Raw genomic sequence first — 27,706 nt, 5'->3', positions numbered from 1 at the left:
TTTAGATTTAATTACATTTTGCATTTAAAATTAAAGGCTGATGGCTGATTGTTATTTTTATGTTGTTGTTTCTTTATTGCAACTATTAACTATATTCTGTCGGTTATGAATAAAATATGGTAATTCTAATAGTTTAATAAAATTTATTTGAGTTTTGGATATCACCAAGCGACCCCTTGTCATTGTCCCGCGACCCCCCAGGCGGTCCCGACCCCCACTTTGAGAACCACTGACCTAGAGTATTGTCTTAATTGTTGTAAAACCAGAGTACTGATGTTCTCATATAACTATATTTCTGGGAACTTTTTTGAACCTGTTTTTTTATGATAAGAGCAGAAATGGATTTTGTTTATTCTCCTGCCTGTCTGGGTACCTGCTATCTGCAAGTCTCATAAACGATAACTTTTTTACTAATTTTCAAGAGGGCAAATGTTCACATTACATGGTGTCTGGCACATTGTAGAGCAGTTCTTTTCACAGATGAATCCCAGTTTTCACTATACAATGCAGATGGCAGACAGCATTGTGGTTGTGGGATTTGCTGCTATCAACAATTTGAATTGAATGGCCCATAGTGGCAGTGGAGTTAAGGTATAGACAGGCATATGTTGTGGATGATGAAAACAGCTGCATGTTATTGTTGTCATTTTGAATGGCTGCGACAAGATCCTGACCCCCATTGTTATGCCCTTCATCCATGAACATCACCCCATCCCAAAAACATATATTTGAAAATAAAAGTAAACATTTAATGAATTTCTTTTTAACTAGCCTATTTTTAAACAATTTAAATTTTATTGTAAAACATATTATCATTTAATAATATTGCATTTGCATTAAACATTTTTTCATTAAAATATAATGAAATTAGATTTTTGATTTCATTTGAGCCTCACAGTCACAAAATAAAGTATAAATATGCATATTTAAACTAGATAATTATTTATTACTAATATTAATTTAGTTAGTTTACCGCACAAGGGTCGCCACTATGACTACTGTAAACTCTGGCTCCTGAAGCCAAACCAGTTGATAACCACGTCTTTAAAATCTGTATGTCAAAGCACATTTGATTCTGAAGATGCTGGTTTGTTTATCTCCTCCCCTCACGGTGCTCTCGAGCGCTCATTTCGCCCTGCTCCGCTGCGGCTGCTCGGCGAATGAATGGCATCTTTTTCGACATCACGTAAACGCCGAAGGGGGAGCGAGAGCGAGAGCCTCTTCCTCTTGTGCTCGCATCGGATGGAGCAGGATGAAAACCCCACTCCGTTGATTATTAATTTACAGCTTTGTCACACAGCGGGTCGCAGTACATCTGATCGTTTTTCTAAACGGCCCGTGTCCAGCCGTATGAATAACGGACACTATATATTTACTCCCCCCCTTTTGTCGATGTCAGGGACTCACTATGCAAACAGCATGAAATAATTCCATCGCACGAAGGACCTGGAGCCGGGAAAGACAACATGAAGTTACAAATCTCCGGTATTCTGCTCGTAGCGGCAGCAGCCTATGCAACAATAGAGGGTGAGTATAACCTACTTCAAGACTTTTCCAGCATTTATCCGTGGCCGTTGAATATTTCGACGCTTAGATTTGCTTACTTATTGAAATTATGCAAGCATGGACTGTACTATAATTGTGACCTTAAACGTTAATCAAAGAGATCACAATCAATTGAGCAAGTGTATTATCGGTTTTACCTTGAGCATTCAACCCTACAATTGACTGATAGAAAAGAAATTTGGCTCATGTTTAATTTACGCATATTGCTTGACTTCTAGCGCCCTCAACTGGGTCTCTGAATGTTATTACTGTTCAAAGTCATACATGCATGACTGATTTGCTTTTCCACCATTTAGATATGTTGAATGTTATTTTGAACCAACTTTAGAATGAAAAGCCACTATTAGGTGAGAAACATGTTGACTGTCTTGTGTTAATAGTGAAACACTGAAGCACTAATGCAAGAAAATGTGTTTTGTCTGGGTTTGGCAGTGTGTGAAAGTGAACAAATGGGGGTTCTTATCAGTATGGAGGCAATGAAAGCCTTCATCTGCAGCTTTAATCTGAAAAATGGAGCCACTGGACTGGCTATTCATTAATTCTGTCAGTCAGCATATCTGGAGAGAAATGCATGACAGCTTCTCTCTTCGTGTCTTTGTTCATTTTAAACAAGAGAAAGTGTTTAATCAAGGGGACTTTGCTGTCAAACATGACAGTCATAGATTCACAGAATATATATTCACAAAAGGAAATTCTGAAAGCTGATTTTTCTTCATGGGCAGTATTACATTGAAGCCTGACTGTTGCTCTGAATATCAGCATGGCAATATAATGAGTAACTAGTATTTGATTTCCAGGACAGCTTGATTGCAAGTTTGATGTTACTTTTAATCAACAATTTATTCCAGAAGCTGACCAAGAGAGAAATCAACTTAATTATTTTTGTAGAAATGAAATATGATGAAGGGGGTCTTTTATCACCCTGAAGCAGTGGCAAGGCCAGAAATGTGTAAGTTAGTGAACTTTGGTGAAATAGGGTAGAACTCAGTGCCTTAAACTTTGTGCACATACTGTATGTAAAAACAAGTTTCTTATATTTATCATCACTGATAATATAGTAATTAATTTAATGAGATGTGAGCTGACATTCCAACACTAGGGCTGTTCCTAACTAAATAATTTCTTAGTCAACAAGTAGTCATTCATTAAAGCCATTAGTGGACAAGTTTACCAAAATTGTTGAATTAGGCCTATTTAAATACCAGGGGAAACGGTTTGAGCTTAAGAACTGAGAAAGAGTGTCATTTGTAACATTGTTTTATGCTGTACAGGAATACAATAATAATACGTGTTAAACGTTGACATCAAGAACTTGCACATGCATAAAACTGCCCAGAAAAAGGATATGATAAGGATTGTGTTATGAAAATATATCATGGAGCTTTACTGAATATTTATAATTTATTAATAAATCATCACCTTAGAGTTATAAGGTTCTATCTGGCATTTTTGTCAAAATTGAGTTATTGATATTCTTATTAAATGACAACTTCTTTACATTATGGGATGTTTTTGTTTATAAGTTGTTTACATCTTTAATACTTTTTATTTAAAAAAACAAATGTTACACACGTACTGTTTGCTATGGAATACAAAAACTTTGAAGCTCAATATCTCAAAATCATTCAGAACGCAGCTAGAACCTTATAATTCAGAGGTGACAAAATGAAAAGGAGAACATTAACACAAATTAAAATGTATGAATTTACTAAAAAAATAACAAACCCACTGCAAAAAAACTAAAACAAATCAATGTATCACAAAATGCTACTGAGATAGCCTAGTAGGCCTACGGGGAGAGTCACATAGTCAAAAAGAGAGTCTTTTCTTAGCAAATAAATATTTGTGTAACTTAAGTCAAATTTACGTTTGTTCGTTCAATCATTCATCCATCCATCCATCCATCCATCCATCCATCCATCCATCCATCCATTCATTTATTTTCTTTTCGGCCTAGTCCCTTTATTAATCTGGGGCCGCCACAACAGAATAAACCGCCAACTTACCCAGCACGTTTTACACGTTTTATGAATATACAATAAATATGAATATACTACAGCTGCACGATATTAGAAAAAAACTGACATTGCAATATTTTGCATTTCTGCTATATATATATTGTGATTAGAATAGAATTTTACAAAATAACATAAGTGGCAGTTTGGAAATAAATCATAATTTTTCATTAATTGGGATGATTTTGCAAGATCTGCATAAAATATATAAAAAAAAAAAATTCAACAAATTAAAGCACAGATGAAAACAACAGAACAAAGATAAATAAAATGTGACATAAACAGCGATTTATCGTTTTCGATGGAATCTAACAAAGTTAAAGTACATACATTTAACGATCAAATCTAAAAGTAACTTGTAATTAAAATGTAATCCTTTATTAAGCAGCAACATGTTATACATTCTTTGGCCCAAATTATTTTACATTTGCTTGAAATCTTATAATCGTAAGCCTTAAAAACACATCCAAGTAAAAATCTTTCAAAAGATCATGTTGTAGATGAGTGCTGCCGACAGATGTCAAGACAACAAACTGTGTTATATTATATGATGCATAACTGTTCAATTATTAAATGAAATTCCATTAATTGGCTATTGAAAAATAATAATTAAACACCATATACATTAATATGCCTATATTATGCCTATACCATATAATAAATAAGCTTAAATAACGGAATTCTTCAGATTTTATTGGGAAAACTTAATTTTTTATGTCCAATCCACATAAATTTGTTAAAAATGTTAAGTTAATCAATTTGTGTGATCAATGAATGAATTGTGCAGATGTGCACATTGCGATATAGATGCCTAAACAATATATAGTGCAGCCACGAAATATAAAGTACGGTATGAAATTAAAATGAAATGAAAAAAAAAAATTCATTTAGAAGTTCTCAAATTAAATAAAGCATATCCTATATAAAAAAACTAATTAATTAATACTAACCAATTAATAATTAACAATATTGTCAAGCTAAAAACACTGTTTATAGAAATTAAAAAATTTGCAGCTATTGCCATCTCTATTTTCATTATCCTCAATATTTTTTTTTCTCTCAGCCTTAATCATTCACTTTGTCTAGAATCCTAAATCACTTTGTGAAGGGGATATAATGTCAAATTGTAACACTTATTATTATAGTATTCCTGTACAATATAAAACGTTGTCACAAATAAAACTCTTACTCAGTCCTTAAACTTTAAATGTTTCCCCTTGGTTTTTAAGTATTCCTAATTGAATAAATTTATTAAATATAGTAAATTAATATATTAGTTGACTATTGGCTTTAATAAATGACTATTCGTTGACTAAGAAATTATTTAGTTGGGGACAGCCCTAGTGCTGGATACTCCAAAGCTCACATCTCGTTAAATCAATAACTATATCAAAATCACTTTGTCATGAGGCCTAAAATAACCTTATTTAAAATATGAATTCAGAAAAATTTATTTCTTAGATTTAGTTTTGACTTTTGAATTATACAATATAAAACACACCTGCAGAAAACAGTGGACAGTCTGAATAAAATGGCTAATTTTCTACCAGTAGATGGCACTTAGTCATAACTCCATCATGAATACTGCGCTGTTCTGCAGGATCCGATTTATGTTTCAAATTTAACCAGACTCATTTTTAAAGCCATGAAATGACTTTTGTGTTTCGACTCATTCGCAATATTTTCCCCAAACCAACTTTTCCCCTTTAAAGCTTGCTTTGGCCAGATGGCTTGCTCTAGGGGAGGATCAGAGGTTGTCTGCACATATATGCGGCCAATGAATAATGAGGTCATGTCTGTGAACTTTGTTCACACAGAAATGCAAAAAGCTTGTATGATATTTTATTTGATTCTGTATTAAGCGAATAAACATTGAAATAATTATTCTATATAATATATCTCTGCAACAGATGGACACAGATGTCCTTGGACAGAAAAGGTGATTTACAGTGAACGTGTTTCTTCTCTTTGTGCATTGGATGTCCTATGAATTGCAGCATGTTTGAGTTCATTAAAGTGGCTTTGAATGTCCTGATGCAATTGACAGTAATCTTACTTCTTTAGAAATGAAAAAGAACTCATTATCACAATAAATGAAGAACAAATAACCTCATGCATAATCCCTTTTCTCATAGTCCTGGATCCTTCAAATAACATCTCTGTATGCAAAAAAAGCTTCTACAAATACACTTCTGTTTTTTCCTCCCACCCTCATCTTCCTTGTTTTTTTATTTATGCGTCCCAGTCCACTGCCTGACTGGTTGAATTGTAAACCCTGTAGAGATGGCTATCCCAGCACACAGTCTTTATTTATGATGTCACTTCATATAATTGCTGTTGCAAGACCCACAGCCCTGTTGAGCGGAAAAAACAAGTTTCCCAAAGCCAGGCAGAGAAGTCCTTTTTGCCATAGTAGGGTAGGCAGTGATGAGGAAGGAAGTAAAGGCTGGTCGTTCAGCAGCGATGGGCATAACATCCTGTAAAAATCTCATTAAAGTGGTAGAGCACAGAACGCTATGCCACTAATGGTGGAGGAGACCATTCAGAAGACATTTATGATCAACCCCCAACACGAATACACTTAATGTTTATTTAATGTCTATGGTCTGTCTGTGAAATATGTATAAATAAAATAAATATGCATAAATAAAAAGTATATAATGTAAATTCATTTATTTAAACTATATAGAAAAAAGAATAGTAAATGGTAGTAGTTAAACAGTTGATGAACAGTTGCTTAATAATTATGTATTTTAGCATGGCTGGAGCACAATGTGTTGAACAATCAGTATCCAAGCCTGGAAATATAATTATGAATTATACTGTATAATAAAATTATGCACTCGCAGTGAGTGTATGCATGTTCTGGTTGTACTCTTAATATAACACTAGGAGAGTGTAGATATTTCTTCAAGGTCTATAATTCTGCTGCACTTCCAAAAAAAAAAAAAAAAAAAAAATATATATATATATATATATATATATATATATATATATATATATATATATATATATATATATATATATATATATATATATTTCAAAATGCTTGTTTCATGTGATACACAGAAAACCTATTTCCATTTCTGAAATAGTAGGTTTTTACATGTAAAGAGAAAGTGTTGAATGTAAACAACTTTTTTTCAGTACTTACATTGGAAGAATTAAGTATTGAACACAGTTTTTTTTCCTGTAAATAATATTTCTAAAGCTGTTAAAATGGAATTGCGCTAGATTTTGATAAAAAAACAAACAACACACACATAAAAATAAAACAAAACGAAACAATCTGAAAAAACTGTTATGTGTAATAACAATGGAACGACACAAGGAGAATGTACAGAACTTTATATAAGTAAAGTTTCACAAACTAATTTCATGAGGAGAACATTATATGATTGATTACAGCTGGTCTCTCATCCGTAATCATTAGTGAGCCAATCGGATTAATCCATACTCATCTACTATAAATTCTTTATCTGTATTTTTTGAAGAATCTCCCGTCCACTCTATCTCTTCCTTTTCCTCCTTTACCAGGGAGAGCTCTCGAGAACTACCTAGTCTCGTACCTCCTTACATTCTCATCAACCAGGGCTTTAGGCTCAATTATCTCTGAGCTCAGGGTCCTCTCTCTCTTTTGGTTTCTCTCTTTTGTTTTTTATTACACTTAACTTCATTTGTAAACTAATCAGATTTGTTTGCATATTTATGGATTTCTTTGGTTTGGTTTATTAACATCCGGTGAAAATGTCAAGTCAACAGCACTGTTAGAAATAGTTTTCTGAGAAAAATGGTGATGTGTTGAATATTTATTTTCTCCACTGTATATAATGTACAAATGCGTAAATAGTTTTGTTTGGTATAAGTGCTGTGTAATTTAGAAATGCTATTAAAATGCAAATTAAAGGCATATTTTACCCATTAAGTAATATTGTCATTGTTCGCACACATGCTTGCTTGGTTTGGGACTTGTGGAGCTGCCCATTGATGGATTTGCTTTTCAGTGTTTGGACTTTCAGCAGTGAAATTAGAATCTCAGAAAACTGGACTGACACAGCTTCAATTTAATAGCACTTCTGTGTTAAGCTGCTTTGACACAATCTGCACTGCAAAAGCGCTATTGAAATTAAGATAAATTGAAAGAAACAAATTGAATGTGGTTCAAAATCCATAAGACTTGTTCATCACCTTTATGTTCCCTTCTTCATAGGCCAAAAAGCCAGTATGCCCTATGTTCAAGTGAAACTTATCGTTTGTCTGTTTCCTGGGTTCGAACTGAAACAGGGATCGAGCCTTTAGTCATGCCACCCCCTCATCCTGGAATACTCTTCAGTCTGAACTAAAAATGTCTGAGCTCATCCCAATAAATCATTTCTCTTCATCCTTTATACAAACAACAACAGTCTATTTCTCAATGTACAGTTGAAATAAAAATATTAGCCCCTCTGGGTTATTAGCCCCACTGTTTATTTTTTCCCAATTTCTGTTTAATGGGGAGAAGTTTTTTTTTTCAGTACATTTCTAAACATAATAGTTTTAATAACTTATTTCTAATAAGTGATTTATTTTATCTTTGCCCTGATGACAGTAAATAATATTTGACTAGATATTTTTAAAGACACTTCTATACAGCTTAATGTGACATTTAAAGGCTTAACTAGGATAATTAGGTTAGCTGGGCAAGTTATTGTATAACAATGGTTTGTTCTTTAGAATATCAAAAAATAGCTTAAGGGGGCTAATAATTTTGTCCTTAAAATGGTTTTAAAAAAAAAAACTGCTTTTATTCTAGCTGAAATAAAACAATTAAGACTTTCTTCAGAAGAAAAAATATCAGGCATTCTGTAAAAATTTCCTTGCTCTGTTAAACATCGTTTGGGAAATATAAAAAAAAAATCAAAGGGGGGTTAATAATTATGACTATATGTGTTTTTAACATATTGTAATGGGGTATAGCTGAATAGTATGGAGTCAATCTAGGGTCATATATATTTGCAACTTAAAAGAGAGTTTTGCAAACAAAAAAATAAAGTATTTTGCAAAAAATAATAAAATAATGTAAATCTCAAAAAATCTGGAAATTAAAAGCAAATAAAAATCAAGTAGTGCAAAAAAAAAAGAAATATTTGCAATTTAAAACTAGATTTTTATTTGCACTTATTTGTTTTTGTTTGCAAAATTCCTTTTTATTTCTCAAAACTTAATTTTCCTTTGGGATTTTTTTTTTGAGATTTGCATTATATTTTTAAATTTTTTTGTTCAATTCTTTATTTTTTTGTTTGCAAAAACTTTCTTTTATGTTGCAAGTATATATGACTCTTGATTGACTCCATAGAATAACTAAATTGTAATTTATCATTATTTTTTAATTTTATTTATTATTAATAGCTTTTTTTTTTACCAGGTCTGTGTTGCGGACCTCTTGGCAAGGTTATCCTTGTAAATGAGATCTTGATCTCAACGTTTTTTTTTTTTTTTATCTGGTTAAATAAAGAAACACATATCTTGGAAAAACAACAGCATTTTTAAAATGATTATCCATTGAAAGTTTATATATTTTGCAGTTTTAAAATGTACATAACGACACTGTAAAATGAACTCATATTTATGTATTGAGCAGGTTAATCAGAATCAAAATCACTTTAAATGGTAGACAGATTTTAACTTTAACTTAAGTTTTTTATTTATAGTTATTATTCATTCATTTATTTTCTTTTCGGCTTAGTCCCTTTATTAATCTGGGGTCGCCACAGCGGAATGAACCACCAACTTATCCAGCATAGGTGTTACGCAGTGGATGCCCTTCCGGCTTCAACCCTTCTCTGGGAAACATCCACACACTTATTTACACACATATTGTACACTACGGACAATTTTAGCTTACCCAATTCACCTGTACTGCATGTCTTTGGACTGTGGGGGAAACCAGAGCACCCAGTGACCTTCTGGCTGTGAGGCGACAGCACTACCAACTACGCTACCGTGTCGTCTACTGTTATTATTGAAATGTTAACTATTCACAATAACATACCTTATTGTCTTTTGTGTTTGGAAGGACATGAATAAATGAGAACAGATTTAAATTGTGACTTAGTTAACCATTGAAATGGTTAATTCAAAATTACAGCAATTTATGATTGACTTTTACTTCTTGAGATTTAAATATACCTTTTAAAAACACATCTTTTATTCCAATGTCTTTTTAAGCGATAGTCTTCTATATTTTAGTCAGTGTGTGTGTGTGTGTGTGTGTGTGTTTGAGAGAGATCGAAATCATTAGTAGTAAGAGTGTGTATGTGTGTGTAGTTTTGGGCTTGCCTTGTTCTCCAGCTGCTCTGTGTAGTGCTCTTGTCTGTGGTCTTCATGTCATGGCAATGCTTGCGTCAGCAGCTCAGATGAGCCTTGGCCAGCTGTCACTTCATGACTCTGCGCTCATTTTACACTCGTGGGAGAGTGTGTCTGAATTTAATGTGCCATTTCTCAAGATGGCAAATCAAATGTGGTCCTACTTTCTTCAGACAGTTTGTGTGTAGGCCTGTTCAACACTGATAATCAGCATGGTAGCTTTAGGTTATGCTATACCTTATCACCACATTCCACCTGAGGCTGTTATGTCATTTTAGTTTTTTTTTTTTTTTTCTATCTAAATGGTTCTGAAATTGTTCCACCATCTCTTTCTAGCTCCCGAGGAGTTTGTCTCATTGGCTGAAATGGAGGACACTTTATTGAGGAATCTTTTTCGGGGATATCAGAAGTGGGTGAGACCTGTCCTTCACGCCAACGACACGATTACTGTTCGCTTCGGTCTGAAGATCTCACAGTTGGTGGATGTGGTAAGACACACACACACACATATATAGTATGCAATGTAACATGTGGCAGGTTGCATAAACATAGGCCTTACTGGTTTAAACAAGTGCAGTTAAACATCAGTTTTACTTTTATGATTGAAGTTGGACTGAATTTAAAATTATGAGCGGTCGATAGGGGGAAAAAGTAGTCTTAGCTCTTTGGAATAAGGAGGGCTTTGGCATTAGGGGGCATCAACTGGCCTCTATTGTTCAGCTAAAGGCTGATTTATACTTCTGCATCAAGCGTACGCGTATGCTACGGCACAGCCTACGCATGGACGTATAGCCGTCAACATTGGCACCTCTCAAAAAATGTAGCGACACATTGCAACATCGTGTAGCGCAAGCTCTGGGATTAATCGGCTTGGTAGCGCTGGCGAGTGTGGGCAGGACCGAGAGAAACGTGAGCCGATGGAGCAAGTGTTTACAAGTGTGGAGTCCCGTGAAAGAGCTCCGGATGGAAAGATTTGTTTTGTGTTTACCTCAGGGTTAAGTTTTTGCCTCAAAGTGAATGAGTTTGAACCACTTTTACATTAAGGAAGCGTTCAGAAAAAAACAAAACACCAGTGAAGAATCTCGACAGAGAGGAACATTAACACCTCACTGCCAACTAGTGTTTCGGAAGTGTTATTGCAGAGAAACAGAAACAGCGCGCAGAAGTATGAATGCACAGCTACGTGCGTTGCATGCGTTGTGGGTCAAGCCGATCCCTTGACGCAGAAGTATAAATCAGGCTTAAGACCTTGTTTACACTAATACTTTTGAGTTTTAAAACAGCGTTTGAAAGCGATCCACGTCCACACTGGCGTTTCACCTAGCATTTCTGAACAGCTCTTCATCCACACGCTAAAAACGCACATCACGTGACCATACACACGCTCTGGCATACACTGCAGCGTATGAGTTCTAGGCAGTCAGCGGATGTTTGAGCACATCTACCCTGACTATGCATATTTCCCGACTTTAATCTTTTTTAAATCTATTACTTGTTCTCAAGTAAGGTGTTTTGGCTGAGCGCAAAGATAGGTTAATATACCAGCGAAGGTCGCTGGTTTGAGCCTCGGCTGGGTCAGTTGGCATTTCTTTGTGGAGTTTGCATGTTCTCCCCACGATTGCATGGGTTTCCTCTGGGTGCTCCGGTTTCCCATACAAGTCAGTGGTACAGGTGAATGGGGTTAGCTAAGTTGTCCATAATGTGTGTGTATGGATGTTTCCCAGAGATGGATTGCAACTGGAAGGGCATCCGCTGCATAAAACATATGCTGGATAAGTTGGCGGTTCATTCCACTGTGGCGACCCTAGATTAATAAATAGACTAAGCCGAAAAGAAAATGAATGAATGAATGAATGAAATGGTCTGGTTTTACCTTATTTGGAAGGGTTATAAGCATTAGAGCTCTGATTATCTTTTTCACTGTGGCTCATTCATGAGCTACCAGCCTCTCATAGCAAACAGATATATATTGTCAAGTGTGAATGCAGTAACTGTGATAAGCGTGCTCTGAAATACAAGCATGGGAAATAATCATACTTCAGTTGCCAAAAAAGTTTTTAACAAATTGAGTAAATGTCTTGTCAAATGACAATCATTTTAACTTAAATGGATAGTTCCGCCACATTATTAACCGTAAGATAAGTACAGCTACAGTAGCTGACTAATATTAACATTGTTATAGTAGAATCTATATATGCATACAGTGCTGGTCAACACTGCTAGAGCACCCACTAACGCAGAAATAGAAGTGAACCAAAGCTATTTTTAAGAGGTGAAAATAATTAGAATTTGATGTTATTATTGATGTGAGAATTTGGTCACCAATGTATATGTCTGTTAAGTCCAATAGAATATAGAACATAGAATGTAGTACACTCTTTTGTGGCTGCCATGCACACTTGATGCTCTCTGAGACAAGCTCTGAGACTTCTACTCGACAGTGGCATTACATCACAAAACTGCAGACTCAGAGCAAACCCATTAGGCTTTCAGGTGCCATTTGGGATTGGGCCAATGCAACAGACTCATGGTCTTAACTTGTCCAGTCAAATGACCTGTGCAATCATGTTTACATGTGGCAGTTTTGGCTTTGTCATCTCATCTGCCTCATCTTCCAGATCCTAGATCCTCATTAGCACATTAAACTGCCCCTGTTGTATTTTCATAGTTTTTTTCTACTATTTCTCTTATAAAAACATGTGCTTAGGTTCACCAGCATCTGCAAATCAGTAATTTTGTCATAATACATTAATACATTACTCACACTTAAAGAGTTATTTGTTCTTGTTGATGACTGTTGTATGCAAATGAAACACATTTTTTAAAAGATTGTTCCATAACTATGTGAGTGAGAAGATCTCAAGATCTGCATATTTAGAGTGACATGAGCTTGAGTAAAATGATACGAGTCATAATTGTCAACTAACATTTAAAATAATTTGTTTTGGTAATTATTTGATAATCATTTCTACTTTTCACACTGCTAAGCACAATGATTTTTTCAAGTTGTACAAAACATCTTTAGATGCTGCTTGACATCACAAACTGGTATTTCTGACAAAACTATTTTAATGAATTGTCTTAATTATTAACACACAGGACAGTTTTGGCTTTACTGCACTTTGTTGTTTTGATGAGAACATCATTAAAAGATCAACGGCATAATTCTGTACAGCATAATTATTTTATAGTTAATGCATATTTATGTTGAGTAGTTCTAGAAAGCAGACTTTTCTATCATAATTAATAGTGATTGTTTCTTTTCTGTGCGGATTATTCATGATTAATTATTCATTCAATTTGACAGATATATTAAGAAGAGAGTGAGACTGGAAGGGACATGAGAGAAAATTCACTGGTTATCATAAACTGTCATGGAATGCTAAATGCCGTATATTTTTTTTGTTGATGTTGATTTTACTGTGTTTATCTCTCTGATCGGTTTTGTTCATTATAATTTTATGTTACTTTCTTATTTAGATTAATACAGTCTGTTGCAATACTTTAGCCATGTGTGTTACCATAAGATAGTGTTTAGATTACCGATGGTGTTTAGTATACTATACTGTATATATCAGTATGTTTCTATGTTTCTTGGCTTATATAAAAGCTGTTTGGGATTAGCAGTGGTTCCTCATAGGGGTTCCACATGCTTTTTGGTTGTGATTTTGTCTTTGTAATATACACTCAACAGCCACTATATTAAGTACACCTGTTTAACTGCTTGTTAACACAAATTTCTAATCTGCCAATCATATGGCAGCAACTCAGTGCATTTAGGCATGTAGACATAGGCTGTTTCTCAATTCCAAGAACGCAGAGAACTTACTTGTGTTCTTGTGGAGACCGGTCTTGCCAGGTATCCTCGGAAGAACGAACTCAGGAGACCGCGAGGGCAGAGAACGCGTCCTTTGAGTAATGAGATGCTGCGTTCTTCCTGATGGTCACTTGACCTTCACGTGTTTTAAATGGTAAATTATTTAAACATTACAGCCTTCATACAACGATTTATTGTTTTTCCCCTTTTCAAAATATATACTTTGCATAAAACATTATAAATATATGTTGCACAATATAAATAAAACAGATCTTAATACGAATTTCAGCAAACAAACAACCCTTAATGTGTTTATTCCTTTATTAAGATGTCCATGGTTTTGTTTACTTTCACCGTTTCATTTAGGGAAACTCCTGAGGTAAATGATTCATATCTATGAACTTTAACAATATATCTAGATAAAATGCAGCGCTTCCCACCACCAGTCGCAATGACTTCTGGGACTTCCAGAGCGAGTTCGGTGCTCAAGTCCGCATCAGTGCGTCCTCGATATCAAGAACACATCCGGGAAGTTTCACGCGTCCTCCGTACTTGCGGTCTTGAGTATTGGAACTGAACTTAGGCAGCTGATGATGACGTTTCACGAGAACACGTGGACGTAAGACCGCTGAAGAACGCATATTGAGAAACAGCCATAATCAAGTCAATCTGCTGCAGTTCAAATCGAGGATCAGAATGGGGAACAAAGGTGATTTAAGTGACTTTGAACATGACATGGTTGTTGGTGCCACACGGTTTGGTGTGAGTATTTCAGAAACTGCTGATCTACTGAGATTTTCACGCACAACCATCTCTAGGGTTTACAGAGAATGGTCCGTAAAAGAGAAAATATCCGGTGAGTAGAAGTTCTGTGGGCGCAAATGCCTTGTCCAGCTGATAGAAAGATAACAGTAAGGCCCAATCCTAATTCTACTCCTTAGCTTATCCTCTTACCCCTCCCTACCCCTCATTTTGCGCATGCCCATGAAGGGTTAGTGGTGTCCCAATTCTTTTTAGCTTGAAGGCGTAGGGCAAAGGGCAAGGGGTATACACCCCTTCAAATGAAGATTTTTCAGGACCACACTCGAAACTAAGAGGTAAGAAAATCTCCCAGAATACACCAGCCACAGCTGCACCTGGAAGCAAGGAGATCTACAAATTAGTATTTTTTGCCATTATTATGAATTTTTACAACAAACAAACACGTTTTAATATATTCATAACCGCGTTCGTGTTTTACCGTCAACATAAAAAAAAAAAAAAAAAACACTAAATTTCACAATCTATAATTCCTAATCATAACTCCTATACAGCAGTACCACAACATTCTGACACTCAATGACACTGGAATACCCTGCTAGAAAAGTCTAGTGGCTGTCAATGGGCTTTTTACAGTGTCTACTATAATGTTAATGTTGTTTTTGTGAGTTTACATAGATGAATATGGCCACTGTGTAAATGAACAGCACAGTTACGATCTTATTGCCACATTACATCATTATGATAACAAAATATATGCCTTTAGTGATTTCCAGAAGATAAAAACCAAAACATAACACAACTGCAATCACTACAGCTGTCGCGATCGTCTGATCTCATATGAAGCAAGAGATCATGATGACGTGTGCAGGTGCTGTAGTGCTATTTCAATTCTAAGGGGTACATTTTTAAGCCCTTCCCCATAACCCTCAGTTGTAAGGGCCAAGAGGAAGGGGTAGGGGTACTGCACTAGAATTGGGAATTGGCCTAACTCAAAAAACCACTCGTTGCAACCGAGGTATGCAGAAGAGCATCTCTGAATGCAGAACACGGCCAACCTTAAGGCAGATGAGCTACAGCAGCAGAAGATAACATCGGGCGCCACTCCTGTCAGCTAAGAACAGGAAACTGAGGCTACAATTTGCCCAGGCTCACCAAAATTGCTCAATTGAAGATTGAAAAAACGTTGCACAGTCTGATAATTCTTGACTTCTGCTGCGACATTCAGATGGTAGGGTCAGAATTTGGTGTCAACAACATGAAAGCATGAGTTCATCCTGTCTTATATCAACGGTTCAGGCTGCTGGTGGTGATGTAATGGTGTAATTGATATTTTCTTGGCACACTTTAGGTCTATTAGTACCAATTGAGCATCGTGTCAACGCCACAGCCTACCTAATTATTGTTGCTGACCAAGTACATGACTTTATGACCACAGTGTACCCATCTTCCGATGGCTACTTCCATTAGGATGACGTGCCATGTCATAAAGCATAAATCATCTCAGACTGGTTTCTTGAACATGACAATGAGTTCACTGTACTCAAATGGCCTCCACAGTCACCAGCTCATACCAATACCAATACCAAGCATACCAATTTGCTTCTGTCTGTCATCTTGACTGACTACTCATAGCAGATATGGAGTTTCCTATTGGCACCTTATTTTTGTACTTGGCTTGTAAAAATAACATTGGGAGAACTTTTTTTGGGTGAACTTTTTAGGTGAGCTCCCATTCTTATTTCTTTATTAACCGGAAGTGCTGAGTGTCAAGATTTTTGCCTTTGCAAGCAGTATAAGGAGATTGGAAGTCGTCCAAATCCAATGTTTACATCTTCATACTGTAACATACTGCCAGCGGAGATGCCTTTGTCAGCTTGATTTTTGAAAGATCTGGACAGACCCCACAATCCTCTGCATATTTTTATCTGGTTTGTGACAACAATTAAAATATAGGATATAGGATGAATGTTTTATTTAAGCTGCATATGAACATAAATTCTTGCTAACATTTACATTGTGTTTAAGTCATTATATTTTTGCCTGACTGTGTCTAAAGCTAATTTCAGATATAACCAAAGTGACAATGTCTGCGTAAAGCTTTTTTTAGTTTGACTAGTGAGGCAGCAAGGAACATGCCATATTTAGCAGTGCTGCAGAGCCACCTCATGGTCATATTCTGTAATCAACACTTCATGGTTTTGGGCTCACCTTGTAGTCACGACTTGACAGTGGGAATTTTCTGGCTGATGAACAATGAAAACTGTGGGAACAATCGATTTCACACCGTTCTTATTTTAACAGATGTGTCAGATTATAAGTTCCTATTCAGGGTCTGAAATTCCATTTAACGAAACAAAGGACATAAGATTATTTCTCTTGAACTGTATTCATTAATAGCACAGCTAAGATAATAATCTGTATGACACAATTAGTTCAATGGTGAAAGATTTGTCCAGTCTTTGATTTGGATTCCAGACGTCATAGTGTGCTAAAATCATTTTTGTAACAATATATTTATCTCTCTCTTTTTTTAATTTCTTCCGCAGGATGAAAAAAATCAACTGATGACCACAAATGTCTGGTTGTGGGAGGTAATACAAAGATAATTTGCTTTTTATGTTTAAGTATGTATCATAATACCTTCTTGATTGAATATTTATTTGTTTAACCACTTTTTTGCAGGAGTGGACAGACTACAAACTGCGCTGGAATCCAGAAGACTATGGGGGAATCACATCTATCAGAGTGCCCTCAGAAACAATTTGGCTGCCAGATATTGTCCTTTATGAAAAGTAAGCCGATTATGACCATATAAAATGTCATACAGGTGCAAATATTTGATAATGCAGTTGCTGATCTTGGTTTTGGTGCATTTGTTCGGATCTTTTAAAAAATGTGTTTAATCTCTTAAAATATTCAAATCTGCATTATGTCATGGAAAGACAGATTAAATAACTGCTTGATTGTAACTGATGGGGCTGGGCGATTATTCGAAAAGTAATTGAAATTTTGAAAAGTTGTGTAGCGCCATCTAACGTCAAGGAGTGATTTTGCATAATCTTCTGCTTGACGGCAGTGAAAATCGATTGGTTTTTGAATCCGGAAAAACATCTTGTAAAACGCTGACGATAAACGGAAATGAAAAGCATTCTGGTGTGTACGAGCCTTTAGCCTTACTCCTCGTTTTGCACGTTCACATGAAGGGGTAGGGATGTCCCAACTCTCTTTATCTTGAAGTCGTAGGCCTAAATAGAAGGGTTACATAGCCCTCAAAAGAGAGATTTCCCTGAATACACCAGCCACAACGGCTGCATAGCTGCATCTGTAATAATAACTCCTGTATAGTAGTTCTACAACATTCTGACACTTGATGACACTCGAATACCCTGTCAGAAAAGTTTAGTGGCTGAGAATGAGCTTTTTACAGTGTCTACTATAATGTTAATGTTGTTTCCGTGTGTTGACAATGATGAATATGGCCAGGGTGTAAATGCACAGTACAGTTATGATCTTATTGCCACATTAGATTGTTATGATAACATGATATTATCCTGAATATATTATCCAGGGTAATAGATATTATCCTATTATCCTGATTTTTTAGCATTTATCCTGAAGATAAATACTAAAAAATAACACAACTCGAATAACTACAGCAGTCTCGATTGTCTGATCTCATATGAAGCAAGAGACTGTGATGATGTGTGTAGGTGCCGAAGTGGTGTCCCATTTCAGAGGGGTAAATTTTAAAGCCCTTACCCTTCACACTCTGTTTGAAGGGGGAAGGGGTAGGGTACAAAAACAGAATTGGGATTAGGCCTATATACTGTATTTGCATATTTTTAAATAAAAAAACCGAACCTAGTGGCATTGACATTTCGTCACCTTAGAATTACAAGGTTCTATCTGACATTTTTGTCAAAGTTGAGTTATTGACATTTTCTTAATCAATGACAACATATTTACATTATGGGATTTTTTTTATAAGTTTTTCACATTTTAAGACTTTTTATTTCAAAAAACAAATGTTAAACACATACTGTTTTCTATGGAATGCAAAAACTTTGAAGCTCAAAATCATTAAGAACACAGATAGAACCTTATAATTCTAAGGTGACGATTTGTAGTCACATTGTCTTCAAAATAATTGCTAATATCTCTGTATGTTTCTCTCTTAGTGCTGATGGCCGATTTGAGGGATCTCTAATGACTAAAGCCATTGTAAGGTTTAACGGTACCATCATGTGGACTCCTCCTGCCAGCTATAAATCCGCCTGCACCATGGACGTCACCTTTTTCCCCTTTGACAGACAGAACTGCTCAATGAAGTTTGGATCATGGACATACGATGGCACTATGGTGGATCTGACCCTTGTTGACGCTTACGTGGACCGTAAAGACTTCTTTGACAACGGCGAATGGGAAATACTCAATGCCACCGGCCAAAGAGGCAGTCGACGTGACGGCATTTACTCTTATCCTTACCTCACATATTCATTCATCCTTAAGCGTCTCCCTCTGTTTTACACACTCTTTCTCATCATCCCGTGTCTCGGTTTGTCGTTTCTCACTGTGCTGGTCTTCTACCTTCCATCAGACGAAGGGGAAAAGCTTTCCCTCTCCACTTCCGTTCTTGTGTCTCTCACTGTGTTTCTTCTCGTCATTGAAGAGATCATTCCGTCATCCTCTAAAGTCATTCCTCTGATTGGAGAGTATCTGCTTTTTATCATGATCTTTGTCACTTTCTCGATCATCGTAACTGTCTTTGTCATCAACGTTCATCATCGTTCCTCTGCCACTTACCATCCCATGGCACCTTGGGTGAAGAGTCTTTTCCTCCAGAGATTACCCAGACTGCTGTGCATGAGAGGACACACTGACCGATATCAGTACCCGGACATCGAGCTGCGGAGCCCAGAGCTCAAACGAGGGATGAAGAAAGGGCAACAGAAGAGTGCTGGAGGAGGACGAGCTGGAGTTAAGGAGGATGAAAACCAGGCCTGGATTGCCCTGTTGGAGAAAGCCACCCACTCAGTGCACTACATTTCCAGACACATCCGGAAGGAACACTTCATCAGAGAGGTGCTTTATGGATTTTTTTCAGCATTAGCATTTAGGTTAATGATTTGTTCACATATGCTGTGCTGTTCACATGGGTTTTTCTCCGGGTGCTCCGGTTTCCCCCACAAGTCCAAAGACATGCAGTACAGGTGAATTAGGTAGGCTAAATTGTCTGTAGTGTTTGTGTGTGAATAAGTAGGTATGGACGTTTCCCAGTGATAGGTTGTAGCTGGAAGGGCATCCCCTGCGTAAAACATGTGCTGGATAAGTTGGTGGCTCATTCCGCTGTGCCGACCACAGATTAATATAGGGACTAAGCTGAAAAGAAAATGAATGTATGAATGATGCTGTGCTGTGCTGTAAACCAAACATTCATTCATTCATTTTCTTTTCAGCTTAGTCCCTTTATTAATCCGGGAGTGCCAACTTATCAAGCACATTTTTTGGATGCCCTTCCAGCTGCAACCCATCTCTGGGAAACATCCACACACACAATCACACACACACACTACGGACAATTTAGCCTACCCAATTTACCTGTCCCACATGTCTTTGGACTGTGGGGAAACCGGAGCATCCGGAGGAAACCCATGTGAACGCAGGGAGAACATGCAAACTCCACACAGAAACACCAACTGAGTCGAGGATCAAACCAGCGACCTTCTTGGCGTGAGGCGACAGCACTACCTACTGCGCCACTGCGTCGCCCTTGTAAACCAAACAGTAAAATTAAATTACAATTAAATTAAACAAGTTCATTTCACTCCAATAATTAAAAAAATAATTACTTAATAGAAATAATTACATCAACTCAAAAGTTCTGTGTATTAAGGTGAACTTAAACTCATTGAGTAGAAGCAGATTGCTATTTCTCAGCATATGTTGCATCAGACTGTTTAAGGAAAATCTGTACTGAAATTAAGTGTTAAGCTGCAGTCACACTAGAGTAACAAGTTTCCCTATACTGGGTTGTGGCTGGAAGTACATTCGCTGCGTAAAACGTATGCTGGAAAGTTGGTGGTTCATTCTGCTGTGGCTACCCGTGGTTAAAAAGAGACTAAGCCGAAGGAAAATGACAAATGTTTTATAAATGTATTATTTTAAACTTTAATTTAATTTAATAGTTTTAAATAAGTGTTTATGTGTCAATTTAAGAAAAAAAACTTATAAACAATAACAGAAATTAAGGCAAGAATGCTTCCTGCATGAAAGTCCCCATGCTAATTTTCTGCAGCAGAATTTACACAATTTACTGTGTTAGCTCACAGATGAACAGTTAATCTATGCGAGTTCATCCACTGAGAAAGATGTTTGTCTTCGTTATCCTTAATCAAAATCTGTAAAAATATTTCCACCCTGGAATGCATCCATTATCTGATGATGTCAGTTTGACAGCTTGGGTAGAATATTCTTAATCACTCTGACTATCCCTCCTCTATGAAGATAGTGAGGAGTGCAAAATAAATGCAAATTAGCTATCTAGCTAATTATCTATCTAGCTAATTCTGACACAATATTTGTGTTGTGCATAATAAACTAATCCAATGAAAACTACTACATTTTCCCTTTCAGTAAGAAATACATCACAATACCGAAGTAATGTTGAGCTTTCAAATCACACATTCAGTTTGTTACTGATATAAATTCTATGAAACATGCTTTGTTATTAAGATGAAAAACATTTTAATGATGTAATGTATTTACCGTTTGGTCTGTGTTTCTCTTTCAGGTTGTTCAGGATTGGAAATTTGTGGCTCAGGTGTTGGACCGGATTTTCCTGTGGGCCTTTCTCACAGTTTCTGTGCTTGGGACCATCCTCATCTTCACCCCAGCTTTGCAGATGTTTTTTAGCACATCTTAAAACCCTTTTAAAAATCACCTTTACCCCCAGTAACGTTCTTATGACCCTAAGAAATAAATGTAGTTCCCACAAGATTACGGTAATCCCTCTGTAAGTCTTTTTTTGACCTAGCCACATCTATAATCCCTCAAAATTCTGGGAGGAAGCAAAACTCAGCAAAAATGAAGTGCAGGAGTTTTATTTTTATTTATTTTTGCCAAGTTAACACATTATTAAATAAAGTTTGGATATCTCTATAAGGCATCTTGGTTTAGAAACCCTCAAAAATGTTTCTTTACACTTTGTATGTCACTGTTTAACTACGTCTCTTAGGCCTGTCATTTTTGCTTTCGGGTTTTATTGATATTTTATTTTTAAAACTAGAACTGTGCTCACTATCCATGTAATACTGTGCTGTGTAATTATGTTACTCAATAGATAGCAAACTATTATGGTTTTTAATTTATCTCTCTTTTTGAAATAAAAATGCTGTCTGTGGGAAAGATTTTAATTTTAGAATTGATTTTCATTGAATTATTTAGTAGGATTATATTTTAATGGAACACATTTGTATTCATTTACCTGAAGCAAGATATATTCAAATCAAGAATAAACTTAAAAACTCATTATTTCAAAACATCCGCTCATTACGTATCCATAAATACATTTCTGGAGAGAGCAAAATACGTCCCCGGAGCTAAGTTTTTTGCGTTTTTTTTCCCGAATTCGCCAGAGGCCGCTGTGTGCACATTTGCGATCTCAAATTTTTCTCGCAAGTGCCATTTACGCATGGTGTTCTTGCGTTAATCCACCAGAGACCGCTGTCAATTGATTGATTTAATGACCCTTCCCTAAACCCAACCAATCCGCTTGTTAATTCATTTATGGCCACTTTTTTGTCATATCGCACTCTAAGTGAATTTTTTATAAAATCATAGTGTACACATCTGTCTTTGGGCTTGCTGCATCACAAATACCAAAATTTTAACAATTTCTGAAAAAATAATCACTTTCTGGCCACCGGATATTAGGAATGGATATACATTGCGATCATGATTTTCGAAAGTATTACTTCACTTTGTAAACATTTATTATTAGCATTTGATTATTCTCCCCATACAGTTTGATTTAGCACTTACGCCCAGAAGCACACGTCACACTTAACAAGCAGATAGCGTTTTGACCCGCCCACCCACTTTCCTAAATCCAACTGACAGTGTTTTCAAAAGCGATCAAGAAAAAGAAGAGCCCCTACAGCAACCTGATTTTTACCATGTTTTCATATTTTACCACATTCTCACCCTGTTATTTACTTGTCTATTTTATTTTTTTGGCTTCTGTTTTTACCTGCTTTCTGGAACTATTCCTCACTGGACTTGAATCCCAGCATTGTTGCGGTCATGTCCATGTTATTCTACTTCAAGTGTTATTTTTGTGCATTACTACACGGAGTTCTGCAACCTACTGGATAAAACTTTAGTGTGGTCTTACGAATGCATTTTTTATTTTTATTTTTTGGAAATACTAATAAAATCAGAGAAGTCAGAATTATTAGCCACTCTTTTATTCTTTTTTTCTTTTTAAAATATTTTCTGAATGTTGTTTAACAGAGCAAAGAAATTTTTACAGTATGTCTGATAATATTTTTTTCTACTGGCGAAAGTCTTATTTGTTTTATTTCGGCTAGAATAAAAGCAGTTTTTAATAAAAAATATAAAAATAAAATAAAAAACGTTTTGAGGTCAAAATTATTAGCCCCTTTAAGCTATATATTGTTTTTCAATAGTCTACAGAACAAACCATCATTATGCAATAACTTGCCTAATTACCTTTACCCACCTAGTTAACATAGTTAAGCCTTTAAATGTCACTTTGGGCTGAAAAGAAGTTTCTTGAAAATTATCTAGTAAAATATTATTTTACTAGATAATTAATAAACAGGGAATAAACAGGGGGGCTAATAATTCTGACCTCAACTGTAAAAACCATTGGGTAGCATTATGCATATGGTGTGTTGATTTTAAAATAATTTCTATTTTTGATGTGTCCGTGCATGACACAAAGTACATGTTTACTGTATTTATGTTCAGTCTTCCACTATCTGAAATTTATAAATTTGCACGGGTTTTATCACATACTGTAAAATGATTAGCAAGTCTTAAGGGCCCCTATTAACTTTATTTATTTTTTTAAATCTCATTTAATATCACCTATCATTCAATCTGAGCCTTTTTTAATTGCAAAATGTTTGATATATTTTTAAATTTATAGCCTACACCAAACAAAGTAGCGTAAAAGAAAGAATTATTTCTAAACTGCCAAAACGAGTTGACAGCAATTTCCAAACTCTGGCATTTTAGTGATAAAGCAATGATTAATATAAACGATGCATTTATAAGCTCAACGGAAATGTGATGGATATTATTCTCAGTACTCAAAAATATGATGCAATGAGTGCATATTTAAATGTGCTGTATCTATGACAAATCACGCAATGTATATTTGACTTATGCAGGGGGTTCTTTCCCTCATCATCTTGTATTTTGTCTATCTTTGTTCATTTTTCAATTACGTCTTGTTAATTCCTGATTGATGCAATTGTGCAAATATCAATGTAGCACAAATTGCGGGAAAAAATACTACAGCTGTCCGCTAGTCATATATGAAGTTTCAGGTTGTTAACTAGTAATTTTTTTTTTCAATTGAAATGGTAAAGTTGAATTTTGAAACTCAGATATGGTAACTGGTATTTGTTTCTCACACAAATGCTAAACATATAGTATGAGAATAGGCAAACCTAATGTTTTCTAAATATGAAAATTTTAGAATAGCACAATATTAGGCGTTTTAAATTCTTTTATTTGCAATTTTGCACACCTTTGGATGAAATCTATGCCATGTGTTAAACATTAAGTCTCCTGATCTTTTTGTCGCCAATTCAGTGGAAGCAATAGTAGAGATTGCCTGATCACAACTGATTTAAGATCAATAAATGGATATATTGTATAACTTTTATAATGTTTATATAAAAATGATACAATATTTAATTGAGCAAAATCAGTCGCACAAATTTATGTAAGTCTTGTCAGTGATTCATGTTTTTTCGTGTTTTGTACTTTGCACCTTAATTGAAGCACTTCTTCATGCTTCAGAATAGGCCGGCATTTTGCTTGGAATAAATTGGTATATTTGATTGATTATTAAATTACATATCTGATTCGTTTCATTTAAAACTAATTAAAATAATCAAACAATTAAGGCAAAATGAATACCTTAATCATATAGTTTGACTGAATATATTCACAATGATTAAAAAAAAAACATTTTTTTTATTTCAATAACATAAAAAGAACAGTTGTCATTAAAATTATTTAAAGGTTATTTGAAAACAGAATATACTGTATTGCCAACATTTCACTTCCTCTCTAAAACATCTCTCTTTTTTCTATTAATTACACTGAAATCATACGTTAAAGTCAGCATGGATTCTGTACATGAATAGTCAGTGCATCCTCTGCACATTCAGACACTTTATTAATGTATTTTAAACATGATTAAAGGAATAAATTGAATAATTCCTGTTTCATGTTGCTTCACTGCATCTTCATTTGATATAGAATGCTGTGGGGTGTTACTAATGGTGTAGTTTGCTTCTTTGATAGATAGGCTTTATCCTAGAAGCTCCTCATCCCAGAGTTATATCGTCAGTGTTCTCAGAGTGTGAACTATTTCTATTTCCAAAGGGTGTGAACTCCTCAGATGTATTTTCAAGCCACATCTGGGCTCTGTAATCATGAAATAGCAACTGATAATGTGTAAACAGTAGATTGAATTTCATGCTGTTGTGCCATTCCTCTCTGTTCAAAGCATGAGCTCTTGCTGGATTCTCATGAGGTCCACATGCGCTTGCAAATCACAGAGCTGCTCTCTGTGTTAACACATATTCATACACATACTGTATTTGTCAATATCGAATACATGTCACAAAAACAAAATGGTTTAGTGTTAGGCCTGGACAATATATAGTCTTAGCATCGATATCGCAATGTGATCATTTGCAATAGTCAGATGACATCGTAGAATATGCAATGTTAATTTGTATTAAAATTCAAAATTTGCTTATGTTTTTGAGGCCTGTGATTGTGTAATGATTTTAAAACATCCAGGCGTAAGATTTGTGCAGTTTGCAACTTTAATAACCATTTATTTGAGTGTATTATTTTTATTGTTTAATTACTTCAACTGAACAATGTTGAATGGCAAATGGCAAAACACTGTTTATTTCAATTGTATCTGTTTCTTTATTTTATTTATAGGTTTATAAGATTGTATGCAGATGTGCTCACCCAAAATCATCATAACCTATCTAAAGTGATCAATTCTTCCCAAACAAAGATATTCAAGTCGTCTTTTGAAATTGTATTCATATAGCAACATTCATTCATTCATTAATTTATTCATTTTCATTTCACTTAGTTCCCTTATTAATCTGGAGTCACCACAGCGGAATGAATTGCCAACTTATACAGCACAAGTTTTACGCAGTGGATGCCCTTCCAACTGCAGCCCAACACTGGGAAACACTCATTGACTGTGGCCAATTTAGCTTATTCAATTCACCTATAGCGCATGTCTTTGTACTGTGGGGGAAACCAGAGCACCCGGAGAAAACATGCAAACTCCACACAGAAATGCTAACGAACCAGCAACCTTTTTGCTGTGAGCTGATCATGCTACCCACTGCACCACCGTGACACCATATCGCAATACATATATCACAGAAAAGCAAAATATCACAATGTTAGATTTTTCCAATATTGTGCAGCCCTAGTTTCTGTTCTGTTTTAACACACAGCCAACATGACAAAAAAATGCTGTGCAAAAATGGTGTAAGCATGGTTTTAGAGTAAAAAAAAATTCTGATAATTCCTTATGAAAATTAGCCATGCTTTTTTGTACATAGTATAGTAAAATTATAGTAACTGTTTTTTTGTTCTCCCATAGAGTTATGGTTTCGCAAATGTAACCATAGTTTAACCATGGTATTTGTCGTAAAACTCTTGATTATGTGGAAGTCAATGTGCAAACTACAATTACAATTAACTACATATTTTGCCCAGCGTATAATTTTCATAAAAGTATAATAATTAAATAAACATGAAAATTTTGATACATTTTTGGTTTCTTTCTTACAAACTGGTATGATTTTTATCAACAAATTACCAGTAAGTATAGACAGTTCATTGTACTGAAGACTTAAGAGCAATAGAGTGTTATGGAGTGTTGTCTCAGCATCTGTCTGCAGCACTCATCTACAATGCTGCATGTTTTGGACTGCTGTTCTGTGAACTGAACTCAGTTATGTGTCGGGGAAAAAGGCCTAAGTTTAGTTAACTAATACTATTGCTTCTGTTGTTTATGCTATCTTGCAAACACTACTGCTGTACATAATCACTGACAATAATAGTTTGTTGGTAGAAAGGACATTATTATTTTTAAATGTAAAAATATTTTTAAATGTACATTTAAATCTGTTGGGGGTGACATGGTAAGAAGGTTGCTGGTTCGAGTTGCGGCTGGGTCAGGTGTTTTTCCATATGAAGTTTTCATGTTCTCCCCTTGTTGGCGTGAGTTGCTCCAGTTTCCCCCACAGTCCAAAGACATAGATGAATTGAATATACTAAATTGGCCATAGTGCATTGGTGTGTGTATGTGAATGAGTGTGTATGGGTGTTTCCCAGTATTGGGTTGCGACTGGAAGGGCATCCGCTGCATAAAACATATGATGAAATAGCTGGCGGTTCATTTCACTGTGGCGATCTCTGAAATAGAGACTAAGCTGAAGGAAAATGAATGAATAAAGTTAAATTTACTGTACATTCATCCTGCTAAATCAACAGGCTTTGATCAACACTGTCCAATTTGTACAATTTGTAATTAAAAATAAAAATAAAAAACCTCACAATACTACTACTACTACTACTACTACTACTACTACTACTACTAAAACCTTAAGGCATAAAATAGTTTTAACACAAAACAATGTAATAAATGTATATACAAACAATAAACACATTTCATGCAACTATGAAATTAGATGAGATGCCGGGATGTGGTAGTGGATGAAGTGATGAGGAATATATAAGAACTGATGCAGTGTCTGGTGACGAGGAGCCAGATATCCCACAATGAGATGTTTTGGAAATCAACCAAACTGTAACTCAATAATAATATATTTAAATCACAGAATATTAGTTAGATAACAAAATAAATTAAGCTATTCCAGATACTATTTTTATA

The 27,706-nt window shown here is 35.3% G+C and overlaps 2 protein-coding genes and 1 long non-coding RNA gene across 4 annotated transcripts in view; 2 read left to right on the top strand and 1 right to left on the bottom strand.

Moving 5' to 3' along the window:
- The window catches only part of chrnb3a (cholinergic receptor nicotinic beta 3 subunit a), a 49,168-nt gene extending 26,211 nt beyond the window's left edge, over positions 1–22,957 (top strand). Inside the window, 6 exon segments of one of the 2 annotated variants that reach the window (NM_201220.1) lie at positions 1,225–1,527; positions 10,263–10,414; positions 17,052–17,096; positions 17,188–17,297; positions 18,684–19,587; positions 21,296–21,904. In NM_201220.1, the coding sequence (NP_957514.1) occupies positions 1,467–1,527; positions 10,263–10,414; positions 17,052–17,096; positions 17,188–17,297; positions 18,684–19,587; positions 21,296–21,427 (1,404 nt within the window). In that variant the 5' untranslated portion in view covers positions 1,225–1,466 and the 3' untranslated portion in view covers positions 21,428–21,904. 2 annotated transcript variants of the gene reach the window in all.
- Positions 1–27,706, top strand: part of LOC147846815 (uncharacterized) — an 82,572-nt gene that overhangs the window by 21,027 nt on the left and 33,839 nt on the right. The gene's annotated exons all lie outside the window — the stretch shown is intronic.
- Positions 8,587–15,251, bottom strand: LOC147846816 (uncharacterized). The gene is made up of 3 exons (XR_015476570.1): positions 14,496–15,251; positions 11,730–13,721; positions 8,587–9,309 (listed from the first exon to the last, which is right to left on the bottom strand). It is a non-coding gene; the product is annotated as an uncharacterized LOC147846816 (long non-coding RNA).

The sequence above is a fragment of the Danio rerio genome, chromosome 1, assembly GCF_052040795.2.
Source record: "Danio rerio strain M-AB ecotype USA chromosome 1, GRCz13ab, whole genome shotgun sequence".
In the NCBI taxonomy this organism is placed as follows: domain Eukaryota; kingdom Metazoa; phylum Chordata; class Actinopteri; order Cypriniformes; family Danionidae; genus Danio; species Danio rerio.
The sequence above is the reverse complement of the archived record's forward strand: the minus strand, read 5'-3'. Positions and strand labels throughout refer to the sequence as shown.